This window comes from Oncorhynchus mykiss, chromosome 11 (assembly GCF_057628025.1).
Source record: "Oncorhynchus mykiss isolate SJ-2025 chromosome 11, ASM5762802v1, whole genome shotgun sequence".
Lineage (NCBI taxonomy): Eukaryota > Metazoa > Chordata > Actinopteri > Salmoniformes > Salmonidae > Oncorhynchus > Oncorhynchus mykiss.
Window position 1 is genome coordinate 70,651,048 of NC_143032.1, and position 19,858 is coordinate 70,670,905.

The 19,858-nt window shown below is 45.1% G+C and overlaps 1 protein-coding gene across 1 annotated transcript in view; it reads left to right on the top strand.

Annotated features, from left to right (window-relative positions):
- The window catches only part of LOC110535101 (protein patched homolog 1), a 150,026-nt gene that overhangs the window by 125,112 nt on the left and 5,056 nt on the right, over positions 1-19,858 (top strand). Inside the window, exons 19-22 of the mRNA XM_036936201.2 lie at positions 8,597-8,734; positions 8,959-9,101; positions 17,842-17,941; positions 18,197-18,499. Coding sequence (XP_036792096.2) covers positions 8,597-8,734; positions 8,959-9,101; positions 17,842-17,941; positions 18,197-18,499 — 684 coding nt within the window. The remainder of the gene's footprint in view (positions 1-8,596; positions 8,735-8,958; positions 9,102-17,841; positions 17,942-18,196; positions 18,500-19,858) is intronic.

Genomic DNA, 19,858 nt, shown 5'->3' on the forward strand with positions numbered 1-19,858 from the left:
TCATTGTCCTGTTGAAAAATAAGTGATAGTCCAAATAAGTGCAAACCAGACGGGAAGGCGTATCGTTGCAGAATGCTGTGGTAGCAATGCTGGTTTAGTGTGCCTTGAATTCTAAATAAATCTCTGACAATGTCACCAGCAAAGCACCATCACACCTCTTCCTCACGTATGGCGATCAGCCAATCACCTACTCTGCGTCTCACAAAGACACAGTGGTTGGAACCAAAAATCTCAAATTTGGATTCATTAGACCAAAGGACAGATTTCCAACAGTCTAATGTCCATTGCTCGTGTTTCTTGGCCCAAGCAAGTCTCTTCTTATTATTGGTGTCCTTTAGAAGTTGTTTCTTGACAGCAATTCAACCATGAAGGCCTGATTCACGCAGTCTCTGAACAGTTGATGTTGAGATGTGTGTGTTTATTGAACTCTGTGAAGGATTTATTTGGGCTGCAATTTCTGAGGCTTGTAACTCTAATAAAGTTTTCCTCTGCAGCAGAGGTAACTCTGGGTCTTCCTTTCCTGTGGTGATCCTCATGAGAGAGAGTTTCATCATAGCACTTGATGGTTTTTGCGACTACACTTGAAGAAACTTGAAAATTTCTTGACATTTTCGGCATTGACTGTTCTTCATGTCTTAAAGTAATGATGAACTGTCGTTTCTCTCTTCTTATTTGAGCTGTTCTTGACATAATATGCTCTTGGTCTTTTACCAAATAGGGCTATCTTCTGTATACCACCCCTACCTTGTCACAACACAACTGATTGGCTCAAGTAGGAAATAAAGGCACACCTGTTAATTAAAATGCATTCCAGGTGACTACCTCATGAAGCTAGGTCGCAATTGTAAATGAGAACTTGTTCTCAACTTGCCTACCTGGTTAAATAAAGGTGAAATAAATAAAAAGCTGGTTGAGAGAATGCCGAGAGTGTGCAAAGCTGTCATCAAGGCAAAGGGTGACTACTTTGAAGAATCTAAAATATGTTTTCATTTGCTTAAAACTTTTTTGGTTACTACAAGATTCCATATGTGTTATTCCATAGTTTTGAAGTATTCACTATTATTCTACAATGTAGAAAATAGTAAAAATAAAGAAACCCTTGAATGAGTAGGTGTGTCCAAACTATCGACTGGTACTGTATATATGAATTAAAAAAATAAGAAATTACCAAAGTTACAATAGATTGCCATAGATTTTCTGTTAATTACCCAAATTCCTGAAAATTCCGGTAATTTAGGTAAATTACCAGTAGCTTTGCAACCCTACTCATGTGAATGCACACACATGCAAACACACACACATTCTAAAGCGGCATTCTTTTTGCATTGAATATATGGGCAGAATGTGTGTTGACATCATATATCAGTATAAAGTCCATTTTCATAAATCTGTCAGATTATACTCCTGTAAAAGGAGACTTCCTTATTACAGAACATTCCAATCCATCAGTTTTAAACCTCCACTCCCATACACTGTGTGACTGTGGGAGTGTGGAGAGGAGAGAGAGGAAGGTGTGGAGGAGAGGGAGGGGATGAAGTGTGTGGAGGAGAAGAGAAGGTTGGTGAGTGGAGGAGAGGGAAAGGGGGACAGGAGTGGTAAGTGGAGGAGAGGGAAAGGAGGACAGGAGTGGTGAGTGGAGGAGTGGTGAGTGGAGGAGAGGGAAAGGAGGACAGGAGTGGTGAGTGGAGGAGTAGTGGTGAGTGGAGGAGAGGGGAAAGGAGGACAGGAGTGGTGAGTAGTGGTGAGTGGAGGATTGGGGAAAGGAGGACAGGAGTGGTGAGTGGAGGAGTGGTGAGTGGAGGAGAGGGAAAGGAGGACAGGATTGGTGAGTGGAGGAGAGGAGTGGTGAGTGGAGGAGAGGGAAAGGAGGACTGGAGAGGAGTGGTGAGTGGAGGAGAGGAGTGGTGAGTGGAGGAGAGGGAAAGGAGAACAGTTGTGGTGAGTGAATGAGAGGAGTGGTGAGTGGAGGAGAGGGAAAGGAGGACAGGAGTGGTGAGTGGAGGAGAGGGAAAGGAGGACAGGACAGGAGTGGTGAGTGGAGGAGTGGAGTGGAGGCGAGGAAAGGGAGGGAAGGAAGGATAGGAGTGGTGAGTGGAGGAGAGGGATGGGAGAAGTGAGTGGAGGAGAGTGAAAGGAGGAGAGGGAGGAAGGAGAAGAGTGGTGAGTTGAGGAGAGGGAAGGAAAGGGAAGAGTGGTGGGGGAAGGGAAGAGACGGGAGGGAGGGAGGAGAAGAGAGACGGGGAGTGGAGGAGAGGAGATCATGCTGCTGTGTTTTTCTAGCCCAGTCCTGTCCCAGTGTTTATCTTGTGCTGTTGTGTTTAGTCTACTCTGTCTCTCCCAGAAACTGACCTAAAATAAATGGGGATAGGACACAAGTTACCCAAGCAACCCCCACTCCCACCTAAAATACAGCCCGTTTCCCTATTTCTCTCCTACACATGTGCTGTAGGGGTTTCCAGTGATACACACATACACACACATGCACTCACAGAGTTAATTTGGAAATTATTCAGAACTCTTGACCTTTTCCACATTTTGTTACATTACAGCCCTATTCTAAAGTGAAAACAGTTTTATTGACATTTTTACAAATGTATAAAAATGAAATACCTTATTTACATAAGGTGCATCTTGTTTCCATTGATCATCCTTGAGATGTATACTCCAATCAAGTTGTAGAAACCTGTGGTGAATTCAATTAATTGGACATGATTTGGAAATGCACATATCTGTCTATATAAGGTCCACAGTTGACAGTGCATGATCAGAGCAAAAACCAAGCCATGAGGTCGAAGGAATTGTCCTTAGAGCTCTGAGACAGGATTGTGTCGAGGCACAGATCTGGGGAAGGGTACCAAAAAGTGTATGCAGCATTGAAGGTCCCCAAAAACAGTGGCCTCCATCATTCTTGAATGTAAGAAGTAAGAGAGCTGGCCGCCCAGCCAAACTGAGCAATCAGGGGAGAAGGGCCATGGTCAGGGAGGTGACCAAGAACCTGATGGTCAATCTGACAGTGCTCCAGAGTTTGTCTGTGGTGATGGGAGAACCTTTCAGAAGGACAACCATCTCTGCAGAACTCCACTAATCAGGCCTTTATGGTAGAGTGGCCAGACAGAAGCTAGTCCTCAGTAAAAAGCACATGACAGCCCGAGTTTGCCAAAAGGCACCTAAAGGACTCTCTGACCATAAGAATCAAGTCTGTTGAAACCAAGATTGAAGTTTTTGGCCTGAATGCCAAACGTCTCGTCTGGAGGAAACCTGGCACCATCCCTACGGTGAAGCAATGTGGTGGCAGCATGATATGGGGATGTTTATCAGCAGCAGGGACTAGGAGACTAGTCAGGATCAAGGGAAAGATGTAAGAGAGATCCTTGATAAAAACCTGCTCCAGAACCTCAGACTGGGGCAAAGGTTCACCTTCCAACAGGACAATGACCCTAAGCATACAGCCAAAAATACGCAGGAATGGCTTCGGGACAAGTCTCTCAATGTCCTTGAGTTGCCCAGACAGAGCCCGGACTTGAACCAGATCCAACATCTCTGGAGAGACCTGAAAATAGCTGTGCAGCGACGCTCCCCATCCAACCTGACAGAGCTTGAGAGGATCTGCAGAGAACATTGGGAGAAGCTCCAAAAATACAGGTGCCAATCTTGTAGCGTCATACCCAAGAATACTTGAGGCTGTAATCACTGCCAAAGTTGCTTTAACAAAGTACTTTGAGTAAAGTGTCTGAATACTTATGTAAATGTAATATTTCAGTATTTTAATACATTTGCAAAAATTTCTAGAAATCTGCTTTTGCTTTGTCATTATTTTATTTATTTTGAGTCCCATAGGGTGGCGCACAATTGGCCCAGCGTCGTCCGGGCCATCATTGTAAATAAGAATTTCTTCTTAACTGCTTAGTTAGTTTCTTCCTGACTTGCTTAGTTAAATAAAGGTTACACACACACACACACACACCACACTGACCAAGAAGTTATTTTGTTGGTATTTACGTATGTCCCCATTACCAGTAAAACATCATCAAAACCTATTTCTTTCACTTACTTACTGTGCTGTTCCGTTGTTCTGAAGTTTCATTCTCTTAACCAAGATTTCAATGGAACACCATTTGGGTCTTTGCGTGTCAAAAAGATACATGTCAAATAACACTATTTGACGTGTAATCAGAAGTTGCGGTCGAAACAAATGATGCTTTATTACCAATGCGGCATTGGAAACGTATCGTTCGTGGCCGGTGTTTGTTTGTTTGCAGACTTTTTTTGTACAGCTTTGACAGTGCTACTGTATCTTTTTTTGACACGCAAAGACCCAAACGGCGTTCCATAGTATGTATGTCGTGAAGCTAATAGAAGCGACGCTATTATTGTGTAACTCCGGTAGGGCAGCATATGAAAAATAGAGCACTTGGTTGTGTGTACCGGTGCTCGACCAGTCGGTGAAAGCCAACATCTCCCACGACAGAGAACGGTTGATTGTCAAGGGCAATGAATTCCATTATCTTGGCTTTAATGGATTTCGCCTTTGAGTTGTCTCGCTGAAATGTTTTTACTCTTTCAAATGACTGCTCGACTTGTTGACTGCTCGATACACACAGCAGACATTGTGGGCTAGGTTAGGAATGCTGTGTTGCACGTGTAGCGCAAAATATTACGCGACGTCATTACGTCCGTTACCTACGTTACATAGGTATGACATCGTAGCTTTGACATCGTTTTTCACATCGCCATCGGGCTGATACCGATGTTGGCATTTTTAGCTAATATCGTCCGATTCTGATATGTTCACCCGTATATCGTGCATCCCTAGCTGAACCTGTTTTTAATTCTCATTTTCTTTATGGGGGGGCGTGTTTTTATACAATATCACTGGAAATATTTTTTTAAAAGGTCCAAGCGTCTTTGACAGAGGGGATCAAGCTGATTCTATATAATTTTACAGAGGCCAGTTCATGACGGCAGGCTTGCTCATTAAAGTTTTTTAGCAAGCGTCTTATGACAAATCAGGACAGGTCGTTTCACTGCGCAGCCATTATGAACACAGGCTGTAAAACAGTGATCACTAAGGTCATTACAGAAAACATCAGACTGGTACCTATCAGGATTATTTGTGAGGATAACATCAATGAGAGTAGCCTTTTCTGGGTGTTTGGAGTCATACCTTGTGGAATTGGTGATCATCTGAGAAAGATTTAGGAAGTCCCATTGCTTTAGGACTTGGTCAGGTGGTTTATGCATGTCCCAGTTTAGGTCACCTAGCAGGACAAATTCAGACTTAATGTAAGGGGCCAGGAGAGAGCTTAGGGCAGGTAGGGTACAGGCCGATGCAGATGGAGGACGATAGCACCCAGCAACAGTCAACAAAGAGCTATTTGGAAGATTAATGCTTAAAACAGCAAATGAAAATGTTTGGGGACAGACTTAGTGGAGACAACCCGGCACACTGAAGGTGATCCTTGGTAAAGATTGCCACTCCCACACCTTTGGAAGATCTGTCTTGCCGAAAAAGGTTATAACAAGAAAGGTTAACATCAGTGTTCAAAACACTCTTTCTTAACCACGTCTCAGTAATGACCAACACATCTGGATAGGAGCTGTGAACCCACACTTTCAGTTGACTAATTTTATGTAATAAGCTTCTAGTGTTAACGTGCAGAAAACCCAGGCTTTTACGAGAGCAGAAATCAGTGAGGCAGATATCAGATAACAAGTCAGAATTGGGGCTAGCAACAGTAGATGGGCCAGGGTGTACATGCACAGAGCTCTGCAGTTTTGATTTTTGCCATCTGAATGTGCATCAGATGGCAACAAGATCATTTTGTACAGCAATTTCATCGGGTAGCATGAAAAAAGAAGCAGGAGAGAGCTGGTTAGAATAGGATGGGCCAAAAGTCTGTGTAACCAATAGAGTCAGAGTCCCGAGTGTGGGAACAAACCGTCTGTCCCACGGTTGGGTGAAGAAAGTTTGTAGTCAATAAAGTATGCAGGAGTCATGAGGCAAATAGCAAAATGAACATTCAAAAATATATAACGACTTGGGGATAGCCATTGTAAGTTCAGAGTCACTCGCCCTAGCAGTGCGTGTGTGCTGGAGGCAAGCGAAAGCTCGGAAGAGATAGGTGAGTGTGGTGGAGGTACCTGTACCAGACAGGGGACAGATCTTCAGGTGGAATCCAAGCAGCAGTGCAGCAGGCAATGGGAGTAGGTGTCACACCCACTTGGGAGAAGCTTTTATTTCTGGAGGCAGATTTCTTGTATAAAATGCCAGTGAATGATCTCTGAACAGCAGGAGTGGGCTTCAGAGGACGCTTCAAAGACTCCTGTCACTTGTTGGGGTATTATGGGGCATTGTGTGTAGATCGATGTGGGAAAAAACAATTAAATTCATTTGAGAATAAGGCTGTAACATAAAAAGTCAAGGGGTCTGAATACTTTCCAAATGCACTGCATACTGTACAATAATTGTCAATATACTTGGTCAAATAATGGTTACTAAACAGTATTCAGCATGACAGGGCCCATACAATTATCTTTTGAATTTTCCCAAATTCTGTTTTATTTTTCCCGGTTTTGAATTTCTTTCAGTTTTTTTCCTCTCACTAGTACAATTATTCATAGAGAAACAATGAAAATGGATGTTCTGAATCCATGTCAATGATGATCTAGCGACGTTTCTGTTGTTAGGCCTACTGCTGCAGCACGTCATGCCAGATCTTGTAAAACAATTGCCACCCAATTGATACAAATAATCATGATATAGTTCTGCCAGGTAAGGTAAATATTACGTTGTTATGTATAGTATATGTGTTTTATTTGATGACTATCATTTCATTCCAAGTCATCATCTCATCTCTATAGAGCTGCTATCTATGCCGTTTCACAAAATCACTATTTTAGTAGTTCTTCAAAGTAAATAAGGCATGTGACTGCTGATATATCAACCATAAATCACCCAGATCATGCATTGTCAGGTATAGATATCTTGCAAAGCAACTTCTCTCTATCCCTGTCCATCATACATTCTTCTGTCTCTACTCTCCATTTCTGCCTGACACCAGACAGACAGACAGACAGGGGAGTTAAATGGCAGGTGTTGTGTTCCGTTTGTCTTTTTAACCCAGTAGTGGTTAACCAGGTGTGGGATAATGTCAATGTTGCTTTTATTGGGTAGTAGCCGGGAGCGTTATGTTTATGACAGTTTGCAAATGGGAACAAATGGGGAAAATGCATGTACTTTCAGAATTGCTTGGCGAGCTACTCATAGGTGTGCTACGATCTACCTGTTGGAAACCCCTGCTCGAGCTTTACAAACCAAATAAAATGACACGTTATGGCAGTGCTTCAAGTTGAACCATTTGCTTTGTCCAGACCAGGCCACCAGTATCCTACCTATCCCCTGTGTCCTAACCCCCATAGCCAAACCCTTACCCCTGCCCTTACCCCTTACCCCCAGCTACAGGCCACACACACACTAGTGATGACTTTGACTCCAGGTATCAATTTGTTAAAAACTATGTATATTATCGTTTTTTGCTAGCTCTGGTATTTGTCATCCACATTTTCTCATGATCTCTCTAGTCTGTCTGCAGCAGACTTATAGTTAGCAATATGCTTGGAACATAAAATTGCAATAAAATCGCAGTATCAAAATGTATTGTATTGTGAGAACTCTGGCAATTCCAAGCCCTAACACACACATACACACACATGTTGTTGTTCTTCTTTTCTTGTGGGGACCTAAAATACATTTCCATTCGAAATCCTATTTTCCCTAACCCGTAACCTAAGTCTAAACCTAACCACTAATCCCTTACCCTAACCCTAATTCTAACCTTCATTTTTACCCTAATCCTAAACCTAACCCCTACATTTAAAATAGCCTTTATCCTAATGGGGATGTGGGAAATGTCCCCACAAAGGAGAATTTTCCTTGTTTTACTGTCCTTGTGGGAACTTCTGAGTATTTTAGGTCCCGACAAGTTTAGAAGGACCAACCCACACACACAGCCCACACATGTTTTGCTGTCTTTTGGATGGGACGTTAAACAGGTGACCTGACTCTCTGAGGTCACTAAATATAACATTGCACTTATTGTAAGAGTAGGGGTGGTGCCATCCATTGTCATGGATAAATTCCCAATCTGGCCCTCATACCATCATGGCCGCCTAATCATCCCCAGCTTCCAATTGGCTCATTCATCTCCTCTCCCCTGTAACTATTCCCCAGGTCGTTGCTGTAAATGAGAATGTGTTCTCAATCAACTTACCTGGTAAAATAAGGGTAAAATAAAACCTTTAAATATCCTTGAGGAGACCCATTCAAAATGATATTTTCCCTAAACCTAACCTTAACCTCTAACTCTTAACTCTTAACTCTAAACCCTAAACCTAATGGCCTTTGTCCTCATGGGGATGTGGTTCTTGGTTCGAGGGAACATTTTCCTTGTTTTACTATCCTTGTGGGGACTTTGGGGGATTTTGTCTCTGATGACCGTAGAGATGTTTGGATTCATGCTGGGGTTGTTTCCTGCGTTAAAACTGTAGATGGTCTCTAATGATCGTTAACGGTTGTGTTACGGTCTGTCTGTTTCAGGTCCTGGTCCTGTCTCTGATGACCGTGGAGCTGTTTGGTATGATGGGGCTGATAGGGATCAAGCTCAGTGCTGTTCCTGTGGTCATCCTCATCGCCTCTGTCGGCATAGGAGTAGAGTTCACTGTACATGTTGCTCTAGTGAGTACACACACACTACACAGTCTTTTACTATCCTTGTGGGGACCCAAAATCCTATTTTCTATAAACCCTAACCCAAAACACCTTAACCCCTAACCATAGCATAACCCTAACCATAAACCTAACCCCTAAGCCTAAAATAGCTTAACATAACACACACACAGTGTTTTGTATATTTTCAAATGACATTATAGTTTTTCTGATTAGTTGTGTGTACGTTGCAGGTGTTCCTCACAGCGATAGGGGACCGTAACAGACGGGCAGTGCTGGCGTTAGAACACATGTTTGCTCCTGTGTTGGACGGAGCCTTCTCTACTCTACTAGGAGTCCTCATGCTAGCAGGCTCTGAGTTTGACTTCATCGTCAGGTGAGTGTGACCAGTAGTGGGACACACACACATACACACACACACACAATAACACACATACAGTACACACGCACATGAACACATACACTCATGCACAAAGACTACATGCACACTCAAATACACATGCACACACTCATGGAAAGAGACTCAAACTCTCTCACACTCTCTACAAGAAAAGCACTAAACAATTTGACATAAACAATTGCATTTATAAGTTTTATTGACAAATGTGAATTAAAAAAATGTCAGCAAAAGCCTGATAACAATGAATTCATATGAATGCTGTAAGTACAGACATTGTTTGCTCAGTGGGAAATGAATGTCAAACTAGTCAGTAACAACTGTGTGGAGTTTGTAACAGCAACTATGTGAGCTTCATGTCCTGGGGTTTCCTGTGATTTTCTATGTAGAAGAACCCCTTACAGTATTATAGACACTATGTCCTGGGGTTTCCTGTGATCTTCTATGTAGAAGAACCCCTTACAGTATTATAGACACTATGTCCTGGGGTTTCCTGTGATCTTATGTGTAGAAGAACCCCTTACAGTATTACAGTATTATAGACACTATGTCCTGGGGTTTCCTGTGATCTTCTATGTAGACTATGTCCTGGGGTTTCCTGTGATTTTCTTTGTAGAAGAACCCCTTACAGTATTATAGACACTATGTCCTGGGGTTTCCTGTGATCTTCTATGTAGACTATGTCCTGGGGTTTCCTGTGATCTTCTGTGTAGAAGAACCCCTTACAGTATTATAGACACTATGTCCTGGGGTTTCCTGTGATTTTCTATGTAGAAGAACCCCTTACAGTATTATAGACACTATGTCCTGGGGTTTCCTGTGATCTTCTATGTAGAAGAACCCCTTACAGTATTATAGACACTATGTCCTGGGGTTTCCTGTGATCTTATGTGTAGAAGAACCCCTTACAGTATTACAGTATTATAGACACTATGTCCTGGGGTTTCCTGTGATCTTCTATGTAGACTATGTCCTGGGGTTTCCTGTGATCTTCTTTGTAGAAGAACCCCTTACAGTATTATAGACATTATGTCCTGGGGTTTCCTGTGATCTTCTATGTAGACTATGTCCTGGGGTTTCCTGTGATCTTCTGTGTAGAAGAACCCCTTACAGTATTATAGACACTATGTCCTGGGGTTTCCTGTGATCTTCTTTGTCGAAGAACCCCTTACAGTATTATAGACACTGTGTCCTGGGGTTTCCTGTGACCTTATGTGTAGAAGAACCCCTTACAGTATTATAGACACTATGTCCTGGGGTTTCCTGTGGTCTTCTTTGTAGAAGAACCCCTTACAGTATTATAGACACTATGTCCTGGGGTTTCCTGTGGTCTTCTTTGTAGAAGAACCCCTTACAGTATTATAGACACTATGTCAGGGGGTTTCCTGTGATCTTCTGTGTAGAAGAACCCCTTACCTTCTACCTACCAGCTTGTGAGCGTTATAAAGCTAAACTTGTTACATGTGCGTGTTCGCTCAAACCGTTTGCATTCTACAGGGGCTCCTTCGTGATCCGTCCTTCTCTCACAATCACCGCTCTAGTTCAGCCCCCATGAATCACACAGACTAATGTTGGGTATTTAGGGATGCAGAAGAAATAGACGAATCCAATGGTACAGAAGTCTGTAGCTCAAACACACAATGTTTAAAAAGGATTAGAAGTCCAAAACGTACCGGTGTTAGTGACCCTCACTGGTTAACCAAAGTCCCAGAATGGCACTTGATCCAGATGGCTAAACTCAGCTACTGCTCTGTTCAATCATTCAATATCATTACATTTGACATTTCTTATGTAAAAAATGTTCAGAGACAGCCATGTATGCATTAATGAATCAATTATACAATCGTACATTTGACTTAGTTTTTACCAATCAAACTACTTAACAACATAATGGTAATAATTTATTGGAATGCCAAATCTCCATTGATAAACTTGATGAATCAAGATGTATCCTAGGCCCATTTACATGAATGCATATTCAATAAGAGTGTGCTACACATTGAGTTACTGAGCTTGTTTTGGCTGATTTCAGTGGATAGAGATCACAGACAATCTGTTTCCCTTCAATTTGGGACTTATTTTATTGTACTGCTCATCATCATTTGCAGAGAAGTGGCTTATTTTATAAAAGTGTGCGTGGAGGGGGCTAGTGAATTGATGTTGGCTTCAGCTGTCAGCTAGAAAGGAAAGGTAGCCTACAAAGCTGGATGATACTGGTATCTTCTTGCATTGTAAGGTGTTCTAACCTGTATGGACATTATTTTGCGAGCAGTAATGAACAGTTTCAACATTTCTACCTGCCGGTGTCACATTATTCAAGTGTGTTATCTTCTGTGGTGTTTCTGTGGCTTTCTGTGGCGTCAGTCGAGCGTTAAGGCTGTGCCTGAGCCTGCATGTCACACAGGAATCTACCTGAAACACCACTCATCCGTGAAGGCCGCTTTTCCCTCCATCCCTTTCTACTCTCCCCCTCTCTCGCTCTTTCTCTTGCTCTCTCTCTCTCCTTTCTCTTTCTCTCTCGCTCTCTCCTCTCTCTTTCTCTTGCTCTCTCCTTCTGTCTTTCTCTCTCACTCTCTCTCTCTCTGACACACACACACTTCAATGCTACTGTAGTTGAGGGGAAGGATGGGAGAAAAGCAAATGAAAACTAACACGGGGGAGGTGTGAGACAAGGTTCCTATTAAGTGCTAAGCAAATTGGCTCTGAATAAAACATGTTCATTGGTAGCACTGCTGCTCTTAAAGTTAGGAGCACTACATGAAATTTATGAGCACCAGAAAATACATGTAAGATGATTTAAATTGATTGAGATACAGCCTACAGTATATTGGGCCTCTACTTTTGAAGCTCATGTGGTGCACTAGAAATGAATATGTAACACTGTAAAGGCATTTTTCCCATTGAGATGCATTAAATTGAAAATTGTACACTGTCTCTTTAAAAATGTTGGATTTGTGACATGCAAGAGATCTCTCATTCATTGATTGCTATGACCATTAATCTGCTGAAGAACATATCCCTTTTCCTTTCATTCTGTGCCCCAAAGTGTTTGGTTATACTGGTAAAGTTACCAGGTTGTTAGCTAGCTAAATGAGGTAACATGACTGAACAAAGTGTAAACAAATGGTTAATGATGTGAAATGCAATCCCGGCGATCCGCTATGGCAGGGGTACTCGAGTACTATTTGAGAGATCCGGTCACACATTTCCTAAACGGCAAAGGTCCGGATGGATATCATTATTTATCGGCGTAGTAACAAACCCACACGTCGCAACCCATGCGACCCCAAACTGTTCGTACCCCTCTCAAACGGTTCATTCCCACAATTCTCCACATTTTGCATAGGGCTGTGATATTTTTGTTTTAAATCAAATTTCCATTTGTCCATGTCTTACATGTGTTTATGTGATACCAGGGGTTGAAGCCCGGCTAGATTGCTATTAAATATCCAATGGCAAAGACAATATAGGGAAGAGAAAAATTCTGAACAGTTAGTCCTCAGGGTTTTGCCTGCTACATAAGTTCTGTTATACTCACAGACATGATTCAAACAGTTTTAGAAACTGCAGAGTGTTTTCTATCCAAATCTATGAATAATATGCATATCTTATATTCTTGGCATGAGTAGCAGGAAGTTGAAATTGGGCACGCTATTTATCCAAAAGTCAAAATTCTGCCCCCTAGCTTTAAGAGGTTAAATCAAATTTCCATTTGTCCATGTCTTACATGTGTTTATATGATACCAGGGGTTGAAGCCAGACTATTATTCGTATTTTAATATTGTTTTGTAGTCGAGACCTGCAGTCCACCAGTTGGGTATGGGGGCGCTATAGAAAGATACAAATGTTGCGGTGGTTATATGGGTATTTTTACCTGGTTGGGTTACAAGCGAGCCGTTTTCGTTGTAGTAATGGTGCAACCATGACGCTATCGAATCTGCACCCACTGTTTTCTCTAGGGCACTCGGAAACAACTCATTAAAACAATCATTATCTGGGAGATATTTTCCCTAGTCTCACAGTGGGTGCTCCCAGAATAAAACTCCCAGAATAAAACTGGTCACACAGCAAAATATTTTGTTGCATATGCGACCAAGTTGATCGCACTTTAGAGCCGTAGTTAAGCAAATCTTGGAACAGTGTCTAGGTTATGTCTGCAGACTACTGTCTAAGTAGCGATTTAAGGAGGAAGTTGTCTAAGGTGGGTGATCTATCTCTTTTAAGCAAATAGGGCCATCTCCACTCATGTGGTCTGGAAACACACACACACCGCCCTGCTCCCTGACCTTGTTATCATGGGGGTCAACGATGGCGTGCTTAGGAGTGAGAGTGCACACACACACACTAACCCTTCTCATCTCCTCTGGTCCACTTAGTCTCAGTCTCTGTCTCAGGCTATTTGAAGTCTGCGGTATTCTGTGCCTAAAGACTGCAGAATAACAAAACAGCCAACTCCTATTTTTCTTTTCATGCCGAAATAAATGTTTCCCTGACTCTCCTTGTCAACCCCTCAAATGTTTTCACTACAAACAGCTCCAGTGCGGTGTGTGTGTTTGTGTGCGTGCGTGAGTGGGTGGGTGCTTGTGTGTGTGTTCCAGTGTAGATGTGGCTTTAAACCAAGGCAGAAGCTCTGTGAGTTCAGCTACTTTCCCCGTCTTCGTGTTGCGAGAGGAGAGTGGGAAAAGGGAGCGAGGAGAGGATAGGGGGGAAAGGGAGAGAGGAGAGGATAGGGGGGAAAGGGAGAGAGGAGAGGATAGGGGGAAAGGGAGAGAGGAGAGTGGGAAAAGGGAGCGAGGAGAGGATAGGGGGGAAAGGGAGCGAGGAGAGGATAGGGGGGAAAGGGAGAGAGGAGAGGATAGGGGGGAAAGGGAGAGAGGAGAGTGGGAAAAGGGAGTGAGGAGATGATAGGGGGGAAAGGGAGAGAGGAGAGTGGGAAAAGGGAGCGAGGAGAGGATAGGGGGGAAAGGGAGAGAGGAGAGTGGGAAAAGGGGGAGGAAATGGGGAAAGTGAGAGAGGAGTTTGAGGAGGGGGAGGGGGAAAGGGACAGTGAATAGGGAGGAAAGGGAGAGAGAATAGTGGGGAAAGGGAGAGAGGAGTTTGAGGAGGGGGAGGGGGAAAGGGAGAGATAATAGGGAGGAAAGGGAGATAGAATATTGGGGAAAGGGAGAGAGAATATTGGGGAAAGGGAGAGAGAATAGTGGGGAAAGGGAGAGAGAATATTGGGGAAAGGGAGAGAATAGGGGGGAAAGGGAGAGAGAATAGGGGGGAAAGGGAGAGAGAATAGGGGGGAAAGGGAGAGAGAATAGGGGGGAAAGGGAGAGAGAATAGGGGGGAAAGTGAGAGAGAATAGGGGGGAAAGTGAGAGAGAATAGGGGGGAAAGGGAGAGAATAGGGGGGAAAGGGAGAGAATAGGGGGGAAAGGGAGAGAGAATAGGGGGGAAAGGGAGAGAGAATAGGGGGGACCTACATATACCAAGACATACTAAAACCCCATAGATATACAAAAACCCTAGAAAGGACAAAAACACATAGACAATACAAAAACTAAACCAACCACCCTTGTCACACCCAAATAATAAATAAAACAAAGATTACTAAGGTCAGGGCATGACACTACCCCCCCCCCCAAAGGTGCGGACTCCCAGCCACAAACCTAAACCTATATGGGTGTGTCTGGGTGGGTATCTAACCTCGGTGGCGGCTCTGGTTCTGGACACCGCCCACCTTCTTTACACTGAGTCCGCTCTTGTATCACTGACCCGTGGATCATCATTGGAGGCTCTGGACTGCGGATCCTCGCCGTAGGCCCCGGGCTGGGGACCCTTGCTGCGTGGATCATCGCCTGATGTTCTGGACTGGGGACCGTTGCTGGAGACCCCTGACTGGGGACCGTCGCTGGAGACCCCTGACTGGGGACCGTCGCTGGAGACCCTGGACTGGGGACCGTCGCTGGAGGCCCCGGACTGGAGACCCCGGACTGGGGACCGTTGCTGGAGACCCCGGGCTGGGGACCGTTGCTGGAGACCCCGGGCTGGGGACCGTCGCAGGAGACCCCGGGCTGGGGACCGCCACTGGAGACCCCGGTCTGGGGACCGTCGCTGGAGGTACCGGGCTGGGGACACACACGAGGAGTGCGAGGAGCAGGAACAGGGCGTACTGGACTGCCGAGGCGCACTATAGGCTTGGTGCGTGGTGCCGGCACTGGTGGTACCTGGCTGGTGACACGCACCTCAGGGCGAGTGCGGGGAGGAGGAACAGGGTGTACTGGACCCTGGAGGCGCACTATAGGCCTGGTGCGTGGTGCCGGCACTGGTGGTACCGGGCTGGGAGGAGGGCGAGTGCCGGGAGGAGGCACAGGATACACTGGACCGTGGAGACGCATTGGAGATCCAGAACATAGAGCTGGCTCAATACGTCCTGGCTGGATACCCAATCTAGCCCGGCAAATGCGAGGAGCTGGAATAGAGCACACTGGGCTAGAATAGCGCACTGGAGACACCGTGCACATCTCTGCATAACACAGTGCCTGACCAGTTACACGCTCACCACGAAAGACAGCTGTCCCTGATTGAGAACCCTACCCGGCCAAAACATAGAAATACAAATAATAGAACATAGAATACCCACCCCAAATCACACCCTGACCAAACCAAATAGAGACATAAAAAGGATCTCTAAGGTCAGGGCGTGACAGTACCCCCCCCCCCCCCCCCCCCCCAGGTGTGGTTCTCAATCAGAGACAGCTGTCTATCGTTGTCTCTGATTGAGAACCATACTTAGGTAGCTTTTCCCACTGGGTTTTTGTGGGTAGTGGCTTTCTGTTTGTGTCTGCACCAGACAAAACTGTTTCGGTTGTTGTTTTGCTATTCAGTGTTCAGTTCAACTAATAAAGGATCAACACGTACCACGCTGCACCTTGGTCCTCACCTTCTTCCACCAACAGCCGTTACAGAACTACCCACCACCAAAGGACCAATCAGCATGGAAAAGAGGACTGGACATGGGAGGACATTCTAGATGGCAAGGGATCCTACACATGGGAGGAGATCCTGGCTGGAAGGGTTCGCCTCCCATGGGAACAGGTGGAGGCAGCCAGGAGAGCGGAGGCAGCAGGAAAAGGGAACCGGCGATACGAGGGAACACGGCTGGCAAGGAAGCCTGAGAGGCAGCCCCCCGAAAAAATTGCCCCGAGCTATGGGGTGAAATTGGAGGTGAGTGAAGGAAGCGAAGCCGAGACTGTGAAGGAGTTGATGGGGAGATTGGAGGAGAGAGCAATGAGAGAGTTGCTGTGTTGGTGCATGAGGCACAACTTCCGCCCGACGGAGCGTGTCCGCGATTTGATGTCACCTGAGTCAGCTCTCCATACTCGTCCTGAGGTGCGTGCTAGCCGTCTGGTGAAGACTGTGCCAGCCCCACGCACCAGGCCTCCTGTGCGCCTCCCCAGCCCTGCATGTCCTGTGCCAGCTTGGCGCTACAGATCTCCAATACGTGCTCTGAGGCCGGTGCGCTACATTCCAGCTCCCCGCATCTGCCGTCCAGCCAGGACGGATGGTGCCAGCCCTGCTCTCCAGACCTCCAGTGCGTCTCCTCAGGCCAGGATATCCTGCGTCGGCTCTGCGCACTGTGTCTCCCGTGTGTTTGCACAGCCCAGTGCGTCCGGTGCCTGCGCCCCGCACTTGCCGGGCTAAAGTCACCATCCAGCCAGGACAGGTTGTGCAGGCCCTTAATTCGAGACCTCCAGTGCGCCTCCACGGCCCGGTCTATCCTGTGCCTCCTCCTTAGAGTCAGGTTTTGCGGCCGGAGTCCGCACCTTTGAGGGGGGGTACTCAGGGTGTGGTGCTGTTCATTGTTCTCTTTCTATTCTTCTATACTAAATTGTTTCAATTCTATACTTTGCTTCTGCCTATTGTTTTAGATCAGAAAAGGAGAGGCCCTTGTCCTTTTGTGCCCCCCTTCTCCCTACTTCCTTACCCCCCCCCCCCCCCATTCTTCCCCCCTCAAGCCCCTACCCCCTTCTCCACATTCTTGACTGCTTTGTTGTCTTCATGTTTGCTTAAATACCGCACACCCCACTTTCTCTCTCCCTCCCTCCCGCTGCATTTTTTTTCCATGCCTTTGAATTAACCAACTCCAGTTAATTGTGCTTCCTTCTCTTTCTCTGTGAGGCTTTCTAAAGACTAACCCTCTTTGGCAGGACTTGACAGGTACATTTCTGTTTCCTACTTAACCAACATACTTGTGCGTGCGTGTGTGTCATGGTCTTTTCAGGCATGTGTAATGGTTGATCTAGTTCATATTTAGCACAGCCTCTCTCTCTCCTGTTCTGTGGTTGCTGCAGGTATTCTCTTTGTGTACATACACACACACACACATATACGTATAAACACCCATGCATACCCACACCAGCCCGCCCACACCCCACATAGAACACAAACACACACACTCATGTTGGCTGTCATGCTTAACCTGTGGTTTAGCAGATGTGTCTGCAGGCTCTGATGCCTGTGTTTGGTGTTCATTGTAGTTGTCACAGGTGTATCTATGTAATGCTACTAATGTTCCACTGGTTAAGTTGTTCAAAGCTTCTGCCAAAATGACCAGAGAATGTTAGTTGTTGTGACTCTTAGCCACCTATCTTCTGTGGTGTTGGTGTATGGTGGTTGATGAAATGTGGTGCCCATGTTGCCTGTCTTAACAGTAGACTGTTGGTTTGTTGCAGGTATTTCTTTGCTGTGCTGGCCATCCTGACCATTCTGGGGGTGCTGAATGGTTTGGTCCTTCTCCCTGTGTTGCTGTCTTACTTTGGCCCCTATCCAGAGGTGAGATGGTTTCTCCTGCAGAAATACTATAATGGCTTGCACACACATTTTTTTACACACACATTTTTTACACATTATTTTTTACACACACTTTTTACACGTATTTTTGTGAACCAACACTAACTTTTTTTTGTTCTAACACGCGCACATCATGAAATTATTTAGCAACATAGTTTGTGTAATAATAACCCAAAAAATGAATCAAAATAATTCCCTCATCTCCTTACACCTCCCTCCTTTTTCTGTCCCCCTCAGGTGACCCCTGTTGATGGGCGTAGCCAGTTACCCACCCCGTCCCCAGAGCCCCCTCCTCCCGTGGTCCACTTCTCCGTCCACCCCTGCCATACCACCTCAGGGACGGGGACAGGTACAGGCTCTGACTCGTCAGACTCTGAGTACAGCTCCAACACCACGGCCTCGGGCATCAGCCAGGACCTGCAGCAGTACGACCTCCCCACCACTAGAAGTAGAGCTGGGAGAGCAGAGGAGGTGCGACGAGGAGCAGTGCCAGGAAGGACAGCTAGACAGGGAAACGCCACAGCCTACTCTTTGTCTTCTGTAAGTGCTTCGGATAATGACCACACACACGTGACATACAGTTGAAGTCAGAAGTTTACATACACCTTAGCCAAACACATTTAAGCTCAGTTTTTCACAATTCCTGACGTGTAATCCTAGTAAAAATTCCCTGTCTTAGGTCAGTTAGGATCACCACTTTATTTTAAGAATGTGAAATGTCATAATAATAGTAGAGAGAATTATTTATTTCAATTGTTATTTCTTTCATCACATATGCAATGGGTCAGAAGTTTACATACACTCAATTAGTATTTGGTAGCATTGCCTTTTAATGTTTTTAATTTCAGTCAAACGTTTTGGGTAGCCTTCCACAAGCTTCCCACAATAAGTTGGGTGAATTTTGGCCCATTCCTCCTGACAGAGCTGGTGGAACTGAGTCAGGTTTCTGGCCTCCTTGCTCGCACACGCTTTTTCAGTTCTGCCCACAAATGTTCTAAAGGATTGAGGTCTTTGGGCTTTGTGATGGCCACACCAATACCTTGACCTTGTTGTCCGTAAGTCATTTTGCCACAACTTTGGAAGTATGCTTGGGGTCATTGTCCATTTGGAAGACCCATTTGCCACCAAGCTTTAACTTCCTGAGTTATGTCTTGAGATGTTGCTTCATAATATCCACATAATTTCCCCTCTCATGATGCCATCTATTTTGTGAAGTGCACCAGTCCCTCCTGCAGCAAAGCACCCCCACAACATGATGCTGCCACCCCCGTGCTTCACGGGTTGGGATGGTGTTCTTCAGCTTGCAAGCCTCACCTTTTTCCCCCAAACATAACGATGGTCATTATGGCCCAACAGTTCTATATTTGTTTCATCAGACCAGAGGGCATTTCTCCAAAAAGTACAATCTTTGTCCCCATGTGAAGTTGCAAACCGTAGTCTGGCTTTTTTATGGCGGTTTTGGAGCAGTGGCTGAGCAGCCTTTCAGGTTATAGGACGTGTTTTACTGTGGATATAGATACTTTTGTACCTGTTTCCTCCAGCATCTTCACAGGGTCATTTGCAGTTGTTCTGTGATTGATTTGCACTTTTCGCACCAAAATACGTTCATCTCTAGGAGACGGAACGCATCTCCTTCCTGAGCGGTATGATGGCTGCGTGGTCCCATGGTGTTTATACTTGCATACTATTGTTTGTACAGATGAATGTGGTACCTTCAGGCGTTTGGAAATATCTCCCAAGGATGAACCAGTCTATCAGAAGCTTCTAAAGCCACCATTTTCTGGAATTTTCCAAGCTGGTTAAAGGCACAGTCAACTTAGTGTATGTAAACTTCTGACTCTCTGGAATTGTGCTACAGTGAATTGTAAGTGAAATAATCTGTCTGTAAACAATTGTTGG